This window comes from Orbicella faveolata, unplaced genomic scaffold (genome assembly GCF_042242905.1).
Source record: "Orbicella faveolata isolate gen_17 unplaced genomic scaffold, um_ofav_v1 contig_1, whole genome shotgun sequence".
In the NCBI taxonomy this organism is placed as follows: domain Eukaryota; kingdom Metazoa; phylum Cnidaria; class Anthozoa; order Scleractinia; family Merulinidae; genus Orbicella; species Orbicella faveolata.
In genome coordinates this window covers 37,197,962-37,210,000 of record NW_028301536.1, presented here as the reverse complement: position 1 = coordinate 37,210,000, position 12,039 = coordinate 37,197,962, and the positions used below count along the sequence as shown (strand labels likewise).

General features: G+C 37.8%; 3 protein-coding genes across 3 annotated transcripts in view; 2 read left to right on the top strand and 1 right to left on the bottom strand.

Annotated features, from left to right (window-relative positions):
* The window catches only part of LOC110044996 (exonuclease 3'-5' domain-containing protein 2-like), a 5,270-nt gene extending 1,466 nt beyond the window's left edge, over nucleotides 1-3,804 (top strand). The window contains exons 2-3 of the mRNA XM_089274916.1: nucleotides 3,049-3,314; nucleotides 3,494-3,804. Of these exons, the coding sequence (XP_089131042.1) occupies nucleotides 3,049-3,314; nucleotides 3,494-3,677 (450 nt within the window). The 3' untranslated portion in view covers nucleotides 3,678-3,804. The remainder of the gene's footprint in view (nucleotides 1-3,048; nucleotides 3,315-3,493) is intronic.
* A 442-nt stretch (nucleotides 3,805-4,246) lies between these two features.
* Nucleotides 4,247-11,328, top strand: LOC110044960 (DEP domain-containing protein 7-like). Its single transcript, XM_089274906.1, has 3 exons — nucleotides 4,247-5,105; nucleotides 5,618-6,260; nucleotides 6,640-11,328. The coding sequence occupies exons 1-3, from the start codon at nucleotides 4,483-4,485 to the stop codon at nucleotides 6,970-6,972; spliced, it is 1,599 nt and encodes a 532-aa protein (XP_089131032.1). The 5' UTR covers nucleotides 4,247-4,482; the 3' UTR covers nucleotides 6,973-11,328.
* Nucleotides 8,551-12,039, bottom strand: part of LOC110044962 (ubiquitin carboxyl-terminal hydrolase 47-like) — a 27,619-nt gene continuing 24,130 nt past the window's right edge. The window contains exons 33-34 of the mRNA XM_089274897.1: nucleotides 11,255-11,326; nucleotides 8,551-10,923 (exon numbers count right to left, since the gene is read on the bottom strand). Coding sequence (XP_089131023.1) covers nucleotides 10,833-10,923; nucleotides 11,255-11,326 — 163 coding nt within the window. The 3' untranslated portion in view covers nucleotides 8,551-10,832. The remainder of the gene's footprint in view (nucleotides 10,924-11,254; nucleotides 11,327-12,039) is intronic.

Below are 12,039 nucleotides of genomic sequence, written 5' to 3'. Positions count from 1 at the left end.
AAACTGTGTTTTGCCACCTTAAGGCTAAAATTCTAAGTTAGTTTCTTATCATTGGGGTTGCTGTAAAAGTGTATATGTAGAAACTGCTGAACTAAGATCATCATCTATTTGAAAGTAACTTGACATGACTTTTTTTTCTTTCAAGCTTGAGTACCATGTTGTATGTCTATTGTGTTTGCCATTCTATGGTACAAACAAGAAGATCTGTTAGATCTTATAACCGCGCTTTTAAAATTTAACTGTTTTCTTAGTACTACAGTCGCAACGCAGTGCATATTCCAAAGCAATCTTTGATGATTCATTGATTACTGTAGACATCACAGCACTTGATCAACACGAACTCTATTATCGCACCATCAGTCGTAGCCGTTGTGACATCTCCGATGACGTAATAGTCTTAATCTGGAACTTTCTTCGGGATATGTATGGGCATGAAGATACGAACACTATTACAAACCGCTTTCTTTCTTTAAAGTCACGATTAAATTTAATTGTTTTTTTCCCTTGAGTTAAGGGTTAGCAAAGAAGTCACACGAGTCACATAATTCAAGAATTGCGTTATCTACGGCTATCTTTAGTACGGTGGTTATTTCCCTATCAATGACGTAATCTTTGCACGTTCTGACATGTTCTTTGCTTGGCTTGCAAATATTTAATTTTGCTTCCGATCTATGAACTCGCTGCGATGAAACAGTCAAAGGATTTACTTCATTTGCCTAAAACCACAAGAAATACTCGCAAAGTTACAAATAAATTAATGACCGTCGCTTCTGCCGAAATAAACTTGCAAAGTAAACACGATCTTATTTGTCACGTAGCGGAAAGTGAAAGCTGTAACGTCAGCGCATTCCATGGCTGACGTAATACCTTTTTTCAGCGTATTTATTATTCCCTTTAAATCCAACGCTTTGATAAAACGAAAAGAAAATATATTTTACCCACAAAAAAGAAGAGAATATCCGTAAAATTGTCCGTGTATTTATGTTTTAACAGCTTCTGGGGGAAAAACATCACACGTTGCGTGACTCAAAGTTTGGCCGAGCGGAGGTCTACGTCTGGTCACTGACAACAACAACAAAAAAAAATAAACCACGGGTAAACCTAGAACCGCGCTCGGCCCATGGCCGCGCGGTTAATAAATAATTTATACTGTATTATGATATGATATTTATAATATGTACAGTATGGGGCCCAGTTCTCGGCCACAAAAAACGTAAACTTGCATTTCTTACCTTGGAATAGCCGTAAGGACTTAAAATTTCACGCACAACCAGCTTCAGCATTCAGTTTACATATGTAGAGCTATCGACTGCTCAACGCTCTTTTCTCCTGAGTAATAACGAAAATGGAGGCTTCGTGCGTGGGCCCAGAACATCAGCCAGCGGGTCCAGTTCTCGGCCACAAAAGAGTGGGCACGATTCCTCAGAATAAACAACGCTTTATTACCATTTTTTGTTGTTAAATCATGTATAACGCTTGTGTTTTGATATTTTGATCACAAATTATCCTTAAAGAGCTTTGTTTCATGTTAGAAATGGAAGTTTTTTGCACACCTAGTTTTTCTCTTAAGTGCAGTCATGCGAGGCTAAAAAAGAGTTGGGTATTTAAAACGGGGTTAAGTCAGAGCTCATAGTTTTCAACATGCCACCCCATTACAGCTTTATTTTTACAACTAACTTGACACAAATACTCCACACAAAACTATGAGTGCTTTTAGTGTTGAAGGCGAGCAGGGTGGCCGAGAATAGGCAAATACGCAAAAGTACTAAGGAAATATTGAGGAGTCAATTTAGGTCAAAGAATTAAACAGGCCAGGAAAACTTTATGTTTAACAGATAGTTTTATCACTCTACGTCCTTTATGCCAAGAATTGGCTCATTTGGGCTTTCTAGACGGACAAAATATAAACTTGTATTCAACCATGTAATTCGAGTAGCTGTAAACAAACATGTTTTTGGGGAAACCAAATTCACCTACCTTCGTGTCACCTCGACGTGCTCACAGAAAAACTCGGCAGGACGAAACAAAACTTGACAGAACGGAAGACAAGGAATCAAGCTACCTTTGGAAACAATTGCTTTTTATTCAGATTAATTTGTGGTGCGAAAAATAAACGCTGAACAAAAAGTGGCTGAGAACTGGGCCTGGCCGAGAACTGGGCCCCACACTGTATAGTATATTCAGATGAAATTCATATGAAAATATAAGAACCTATTTTAAGAACCTTGGTAGCCTAGATTTGCTTTAAGTACCACTTATATAAGAAACTATTTAGGCTAAATTGAGAAATTCAGGTTCTTATACATGGGCTATTACGGTATTTTAAAAATATTAAAATTAAAATTAACTCATGACTGGCATTGGGCCATTCCATTTAATGTCTACACCTCCGCTATTAAGGTACTTTGAATTTCACCCCCTCATAAAAGTAAACTTCTTGCCCCCCCAAGAAAGGAACATCAAAGCGCTGACACAGTTATTAAAACACAAATTTTATTAAAAGATCAAAGGCACCTATGTAGTTATCCCTTCAGAAATGGCTTTTAAAGACTCCCCCCCCTTTGATTTCCTAGTACCTCAATAGGGGAAGGAGGGGTGCTGATAAGAATGACCTATTCCTCTCCCCTCTACCACGTCTGTGAAAGACCAATTGGACCTTTGAAGATAAGATTTTACCATGTGACACAGCTTTAAAATAGCGACATCAATGGCGTCAAATGGCACAACTTGTGGTGAAATTCTGAAAGTGACTCAAGAACATGAAAGGTTTGAAATTCAGATGGATGACATAATCCCCCTGCCCCCCTTCTTTCCCTCCTAACAGGATCTCAATGGTAGATTCAAGGGTGCTCAAAAGGGAGTGGGGGGAACAGATGAAATCAGGAAATTTGCAGACCTTAACCTAATTCGACATAAAGGTATTTCCAACATATCTCTCTTCCATAAGTTCCCAATTTTGGAGGTGCAGCAGAGGAAGAAGACAGGATCTGTTTATTTCAGTGAAGACAATGTTCAATTAATACATTTTTTGTGCTTTTCTTGGTACAGGTGGGCCATGACCTTGCTCAAGATGTTGTCCTTCTCCAGAAGAATTATGGAGAGTGTACAAATAACTTTGTAGATACCCTTACTTGGGCAAAAGAAATGAACTGTGATCCATTGAACCTCAGAGCAATGTGTGCTATTTTTCTTCATGAACGACTTTCCAAACTTCTTCAACAATCAGACTGGTCAAAAGATTTGACTGAGAAACAAATTTTGTATGCTGCTACAGATGCGTGGGCTTCACTGAGGGTCTATGAGGAAATGAAAAGGTAAATCCATTGTTTATCAATGATATCAACCTGACAAATAATGTTGAATGTCTTTAAGTTTTAAATATTTGCATCTGAGTCCTAAATAAATATATTTTGTCTCTTGTGCTCTGTGAAGAAACTAAATGCATTTGGATTGATAAAAGCTTCTTTTTTTTCTTTTTTCTTCTCTAAACTAGGACAGCTGAAGTAATTGGTATGGCCCTTTCACCACCTTTGAAGTCAACATTAGATGTGTTTCAGTTAAGACAGACAGTTAAAACTGAAAGAAATAGACGAAAACGTAGACGAGGAAGTGAGAGAAAAAGAGAATTGACTAGACTGAGAATGAAACAGGAAAACTCGGACACCTCTGAAATTTAACCTGTTTTCCAAGATGGGACACATACAAGTGTCTAAGCTGAAGTAGAAAGGTGTACTTTTCGGGAGCTAAGTCTACACAACACCAGATCATCCAATAAAAATTCAGTCTCCATTTTTCCAGCAGAAACATGTGGTTCTTGCTTCTCACTCCTTAGTTCACACCCCTGTCTCTCCCACAACAAGCAAATTATCCAAATGTTTCTACAGGAATAATTTTTCTGTTACCTCTGTTAAATCATAAGCAGGAACAAGTTTTTCTTGCACTAATACCCAAGACAACTCAAAGGTGTAGTTGCACCCCCATGACCCTCCACACTTGCAACTCTTTTGATTGCCCCCTTCCCTCCCTCCCCTACCACCATCAAAAAAGAAAATTGTTGGAATGAAGCTTGAATAAATTTGGTATCAACTGAAAGAGATCAAGTGCTTACAATTTAATAACATAATAGCCCTTTTCATGGTTACCGTTTACTCATTTACATTACAATAAAATCTAGCATGTATGTGAGGCAATTTCGGGCTATTTCGTAGTTTTAGCCCGAAATTGCCTCGAAATTGCCTCGCATCCACGTTGGATTACATTGTAATGCAAATGAGAAAAATTAATCGTGAAAAGGGCTATTGATCTCCCTCGGCCCCGAAGAAAGACTGGAAATGGAAAGTTTTACTCGGTTCCGGTAATTCTCGTCCATATGCAGATTTAAGAGTTCGCTTCGCTTGGCGGTTGATTCAAATAGTTTTTGCCCGCGGCAAATATTTGGCTAGATCTGAAGATCCCTATGAGGTCTGAAATGTCACATATATTATGACTGAGAACAAAAACTGTAACTACGGAGGTAATGACGATGTCGTAGATCGTGCACCATTCAAGGCGACGAAAATCTGGAACGAGCTAATCGAACATCTTCAAACGAAGGTCGAACAACGTCGAAGGCGATGGAAATTTCAGTACTACGAGAATTGTTTTCGCGGTGGAGATTTTGTTGAAGTTCTCCATGCTTACGTCCTGAGTAATCCTCATTTGTCCAAAGATGCTACTCGTAGTCAGGTTCGATCTCTGTGTCAGATTTTGTTGGAGAAAAGAGTCATTGAGTGCGTGACCGTGGAGAACAGCAAAAAAGACAGTTTCGAGGATAACAACAGATTATACAGATTTTCGTCCGGAAACGGCACAGTGGAACGTGCGATTACTTCACCGGTTCAAGTTGAAAGAAAAGCGAGTAGAAGGAGAAGTCTTGTTGTTCAAAAGGAGAAAAAAGCAGCCAGAAGAAGGTCGATAAGTTTTACACCAAGGGCACAAAAGCGATTCGCCGATTTGCTCATGCCAACAGAATCTCCAGAGGTTGTTTCTGTAAATAAGCTTACGAGGAAAGAAGAAATACCAAAGAAGCGACGACGACTAAGTTTAGATGCAGGACTTGGCTTAAGGTACGTGGCTATTTTAAAAATGTTTAAGTCGCAATAAGCTTTATTTATAAAGGGACCTGATAGAAGCTGTCAGATACTTGTAAGCGTGTTTTTTCAGGTTTCGTTCAATAATGTCAACAAATTTGAAGAAGCAACAGGAGAAGGGGGGAAAAGGGGTGGGGGTGGGGTGGTAATTTGTCTCTGACTGTCAACATGCATCACACAAGCATTCCTTTTTACTGTGAGAAGTCCTGTGACTAATTTCCTTGTGGTCATCCAAAATTAATTTAGACTAAATGCAACTCATGATTATAAATGTGGTCTTTATGCTTTGAATATACAATAACAGTAAAGTTGAACCTCTGCAAACAGACGCCTTGTTAAGTACTGACACTCCCGATCAGTAGGTGGACACACACATGCTGTGTCTCCTGTCGTGAGTGGACACCCCTTTTTCTTTTAGAAATCATGTTTCATAATAGTACCCCTGAAAGTGTATGGAGGTTACTGGTTGCTTCTCTGTTTTCACACAGAAAGAATAAGCTGGCAACAACATCCAGCTCAACTTATCAAGGAGATTTCATCAGCAAGGTCTGGTTTGAAGTGGCTCTATCTCGACTCCTTCAACTTACAGATGTGCCCTTTCTTGAGGACATATTAACTCAAGCATTTACAGATGATAGGGAAGAAGTGATAGTAATTTCAAACAGTGTTCCGGAACCATGCGTTCAGTATTCACAACATATTGGCTGCAATAAAGAAACTGCAGACAACTCGGAGTGGAACAATGTTTGGGTGACACTAGGGATGGAATGTATTCAGTTACAGAGAGACTTCCCTCTGCCGCAGCGAGGCAATGTGGGCTATTCAAATCTGATGAATGCCAAGGAGGCAGGAATTCAACAGATTTTGTTACAGTATTATGGTTCCCTAGTTGATTCCCTGATTCCTTCAAACCTAACAGACTTGGTAGATGGTGTTCTGTGTGCTTTGGCTAATGATTGGACAAAGGCTGTTACACTTCTGCCAATGTTGATCTTGATGCTGCAAACAAGTCAAAGAAAACACCTGAGAAAATTGTTGAACTTCCTGGGGCAGTCTGTAGGTGCAAACAGTGGCAGGTTCATCATCAAGAGGTTTATGGGTGCTATCTTACCAAGAGACGTCAAATGTAAGGTGGGTGTACTCATTCACTAGGCCTATTTAAGTAGGAGTTGGAAATATACACCTGGGTGAAGAGGCTTTTTTTCTTGCTTAACATGACAAAATTACCCCATCCAGGGTTTGAAAACAGACCTCTAATGCACTACATTTGTAGGCATTAGATGACTGTGCATCCCAATTTCAATTTCCATATACACTGTAACTTACAGTGTTAATAATTAAATAATTTTTATGAATTGCAAAAACTTACATGTACTAGGGGCAAAGACAAGACCTTTTTCAGGTTGGTTTAACTGTTTTTAATGAATAAGACAGTGAGTTTTGAGACATTCTGTTGACCACTGAGTCTTATATTGGACTGGCCACCCTATTGTATTTCTTTCTCTCCAAGGGTTCTGGTGAAAAATTGGTTTCATTCATGGTGAGGAATCAACAGCAGATGTTTATTGTGCCAGCTCACCTCAAAGAGGATTTCAGGAGACACATGTCATACGCACAGAAAGGAATGTGCCCACCCCTGCCATCCACAGTTTGTCAACAAGTGTCGGTTGCAGAGTACAGAAACCAAACCACATTGACAACAAGTCTTTCCTTGAACAAGCTTATGAGCTATATCATTGACAACCGGCAGATGAATCTTAGAGAAAAGGAGGAACGTCTGAAACTTTTCCAGAAACACCACAATGACATATTTTTACAACAATTCCCAAGTGGCCAGTTGTGAATAATGTTTTATTTATTTTTGAAGGATTGACATCGTGTTGAAGTAAAAGTGAAAGTGTTGTGAGCAGGGTGGTGTCACAGCCTAATCTGTCATTTTGACAATGGGCTAGCAATTACGCATGGTTAGGAAACTCTGGTGAAAAGTTGGCTAGAATAATAATAATTGAATTAGTTTTAAGATACTTCATGTAGCTGGGAAAGCTTCTCAAGAAAGAAAGGAGAGCCACTGCCTCATAAAACCTTACGACACTTCCACTTTTAACGATTTAACCACAAAGACAATTTTTGTGCATTACCCAGTACCATTTGATGGTGCCTTAATGCTTTTTAACGACTTTCTGATGTATTCTTAGTTTCGGCCTCTGCTCCTGAACAGATTTCCACCTGTTTCATGGCACTGAAGAAATGTCCTGTGAGAGTTGCAAATATCCATCCATTTTCCCATGCTTATTTCAGCAACTGCATCTGTTTGATATAGCCCATGTCTGACAACTCAAGGTTTGGAACCTGGAACACCTTTTGTGGCTGCATCTTCTTGTGTTATGGATGAAATTGCCTTTAGTTGATATTTGTTACAGGTGTGAAGATCAGGGCAATAGGTGACGTAATTTAACTTAAAACAAGAGTCTGTTCTGGTTCTTTACCTCAAATCTAAGCATGTCGGACTTAGTTTACTTTTAAATATTTCACAAATCAAGTAAACATAGTATTTTCTTGGTGGGACAAAAATACAAATAATTTCCACAAGTCTTTTTGCCTTTGATCAGTGCTCTTATTTGTGTGGTAAATAGAAGCTACATTCCTTAAAGAGGCCCAGCAAAGTTGGGTTGCTATTTTAACTCTCTTAACAAAAAAATGTCATAACTTTTATAAAATTTTTAAGGATTTGTTGTTGATTTACAGCATTTGTGAAATTTTTTGGGACAGACCAGGACAAACAGACAAACATAGTCATTATCAAGGCTTCTTTTGGTTGTGTTATTTCTGGTTGCTGCTTTTGGCCACTTCAATTCAGTAGTGAAAGGGTTAACAAAATTTATTTTGAAGTATTTATTATGTGCAAGTACAACTTTCTTGCCCAACATCTACCAGGTCAAGGGTTATTTGATCATTTCCCTTAAGTTTAATTTCCAAAAGGTTCCGTCTTGAGACAGTTTTTCTCAATGCTACCTTTTCTGTAACACCACTGTTTGTTTACGATTGATTACAGAAACTGGTAACAAAATTTCTGATTTAATATAAATTATTTGCAAATGCCAACTTGGATCATATTGAGATTACAAAAACAGGTCAATCGCTGGCTAAGAAGGATTTATTTAATATTTTGTGAAATGCTGTAGAAGAATAGCTTGCATAGCTAGTGGGTTTTTCTTGGAATTTTGCTGGTGTGAGAGACAAATAAGTGGTGCAAGAAGCCTCAAGAGGAATGGGGAGGAGGGAGTTTTTCCTCTCACTCCTCCCCACACAGGTCTGTCATTTGTTCTTGTGGATCCACCACTTGTTTCTGTCTCTTTCCATCAAAACTCAACAAAACTGCCAGCTATGCAGGCTAGTAGAACGAAACAACACAAATACATCCTGCAGGGTATTTACAGAAAGAAATTTATTTTTTTGAGGTTTTACAGTCTTGTTTTTCCAGCTTGACATAATTATCGAAATAATTAGCACAGTGTATTTGAAAAGCTGGACACATTTTACTATCAAGTACAAAAGTGTCAGTTAAAGTTTGCACAATTCATACACTATAGGACTCTTTATTTCATCACTGTAAATCCATTTTGGATTGTGATGCAGCTGTCCATCTCAATGAGGTCACCAAAATGGAATTGCAGTTAAGGCTTGGGCAAAAAGCCACACAGGAACTATTCATACTTGTTATGCAACCGTTGAATGGTGCACCATGGAATAGCTCACAAGACACTTGAATTTTCTCAGTGTATTTATGAGCCTTTAGGTGAGTGAGTACACCGAGAAAATACAAGTGACAACTACGATATTCCATGGTATACCATGAGAGCATAACTAATTTACACCATGCCATAGAAAATACAGTGGCCAGCACAATCAATGTGCCATACACGCACGGAGCATGATGGCACAGTTGGATATAATACCATCAAATATACAACAGCTCTCCTGGCTTCTGATTGGTTGTTTGTTTCTATTGCATGGTACAAAAGGTTGAATTATGACTAAGAAGTATTGAATTAAGGTGACATGACCCTGAACACTAAAGCTATAGTATGCAGTTCCTATCTGTAAGAGACCACAATATTATTATATACAAAACTTACAGTGAACTATCACCACTTACTATAAGTAACAAACAAGAAATGTCATACAAATATCTTCAAGTTATTGAATGAGCCTGTCTAACCTTATTTTGAGAGAAATACTTCAAATGATTGTCTTGAAACGAGAAAGGTCTCAAGCACAGCTTGGAAACCAGATGAAAACGTTCTTCATGAAGGAGAAACGCCTTCTTTGAAAACAAGCACTTCAAGAATTTTTTTTAAGTAAGGCCTTTACAGCAGCATTATTTGCCTGCACTTCTACAACAGCAAGGAATAAAACAACAGTAAAAATAAAACATACTGCTTTCACAGACTTAGGAAGAGATTCAAAAACTACTAACTCTACACTAACAAACCAGTCTAGCTGTTATATTGAGTTACACAACACTTCACTTCTATCAAAACATCCTTGAATTTATAACTGAGAATTCTCTCAGACAATAGCTGAAGTTAGGGGGTCTCCTATTCAAATTCACTAATTCAGGAAAATGTTATTCAACAGCCCACTTCCACGACAAAAGGCTGCACGACACCTGAATACTATGCCTCGAGAAAGGTGTTCAGCCGTGTCTTTTGCCCATAGTCACACTGTCGTCAATAATTACTGAAATGTTAATTTCAGCAAAACAAGCTCACGATACAAGGTGATCTTGTTATTAATGACACTGAACATTATGTAGATTGTGAGCAGATTCTCTGTTTTCCTGATTAGATCTTGCTTGGTATAGGATGTTGCTTTACTTCAACTCCCATTCAGGGAGTTTAATTTTAAATTTACAGCAAACAGCAAAAATGAAACTTTTGCCATCTGTCTTCAGCCTGTTGGCACAGGAGTGTAACAACATTTAGGGATTTGAAGAAAAGAACACAAAATAAGAGGTAATTTTTGCTGTTTTTCATAAATGCTATGCTGAGCCTCACTAGTTCTCCACTGCACAAGGAGAACATGACTGTTCATAGTCATTCTACCTGTACTGTTACATGTGATGCAGTCATCTGAAATTTCTGACATCATTCTTCATTTCTCGTCTTCCTCTTACACTACACGTGGAAAACTATTTCAATCAGTGCCAGGTGAATGCGAGATAGTGATTTCACAAGGAAGAGCCTCACTCTTAATGCTTATGAATATCAAAATTGAATTATAAAAATGCAAAGACAAATTGGATCTAAAGAAGTCAATGGTCCAGAAAACATTTTTGTGTAGATAGAGACTTCGCAGTACAACATTTCAAGGACTCATTGAGACCTGCAGCAAGTTTGTTTTCAAGTTCACCTTGTCCTCCTGACGCTTTTCCAGCTGACTGTTCTTGAAATTCAATGTAGTCTTATCAGATTTTCTATCTTCTATGAAATTACATTCCACGAAATTGGTGGAAATTGCAACATGTTCTGGGCATTCTCAAGTTGGTTTAAGTGTTAATTCTGAGACTGCTGTTTTAATCATGAGTCTGTTGTTTGATTCCAATGTTTGGTCTGTTGTCATCCTTGTACATTTTTATATATTTTCAGAGCTGTTTTAACCATGCTTCATGATTATTCATTTGTACGCTGTATCTTGCTCTTTTCAGTTGTTTGGTCTGTTGTCATCCGTGTATATTTTCAGTGCTCTTTCTTTGTATGAAAACCTGCCCACTCTTGCACTTGAACTGCTGCTTCTGTGTCAAAGTAATACACAGCCGTAAGTGAAAATAAACAAGCATTTTCAACCATCTGATTCTCAGGCTCCAGTTATTCAAAGATTAATTGAAAACCACTTCCATCTCCTTAGCAATGTGATGTTAAGATGGTATCAGTGAGAGAATTCTCACTACTTGAAACCTGGATTAAAGTTAGCCAACTGTGGTTTCAATCATCTCCGCTTTCATAACTAATAATTTGATATCAAATGGCAGTCAATGTTACATGTTGGCCAAACAGGTCTAACATATTTCAGCCTTGCTATTTAATTACATGATGTAATTAACAATGAACACTGACATAGCTTACTTGGCATTTTCCTTTTTCAAGATTTCTTGTTTCTTCTCTTCTGTTATTTCCATGAGTTCCTCTGTTTTATCTCTGAATAAAAAAAATCGCTACTGTCATACTAAAATTAATGATTATCACCAAATATCAAGGCACTGTTACATTTAAAATTATGAATAGTAAAATACAATTAATGATTCCACATTTAATAAATTCACATTTAACACATACAATACTTTACAAAGTTACCTTAGAATTTTTTGTTGGAATGAGTTTATTTATAATAAATGAATTACACTCAAAATGGCTGAAGCCTTCTGCTATAAACAACTTTATTAATCTAGAGTGGTTAAAATTAAATTTTTGTGCATAATTTAAACAATAAGTTCTTGCCATAACCTCCACAGTTTAGTTAAACATTTATTAATGAATCCTATAAATCCTATAGTCCTATAAATCATTTAACACAGCTGCAGTCCTGGCAGCACTGGTTACAGAGGTTCAGATTCACAAATTGATGTATAGGTAGGACAGACAACTAAAATATGGACGTGATTGGAATTTCTTGCAAGTTTACTTGAGCTCTGAATGTAACCAGCTATGTAGGCTACATGTAAAATAATTGATAAGTTAATAAAGATGGTGAATTTTAAGCTCGGTAATGAAATGTGAAGCAGAATTAATCAACATGACACGAGCGTGGGACAAAGGAAAATTCTGAGTCCCTGACAGGAATTGAACCCATGACCTCCCGAACACCGGGCGGGCGCTCTATCCACTGAGCTACGAGAACTCATGGAGAGCAA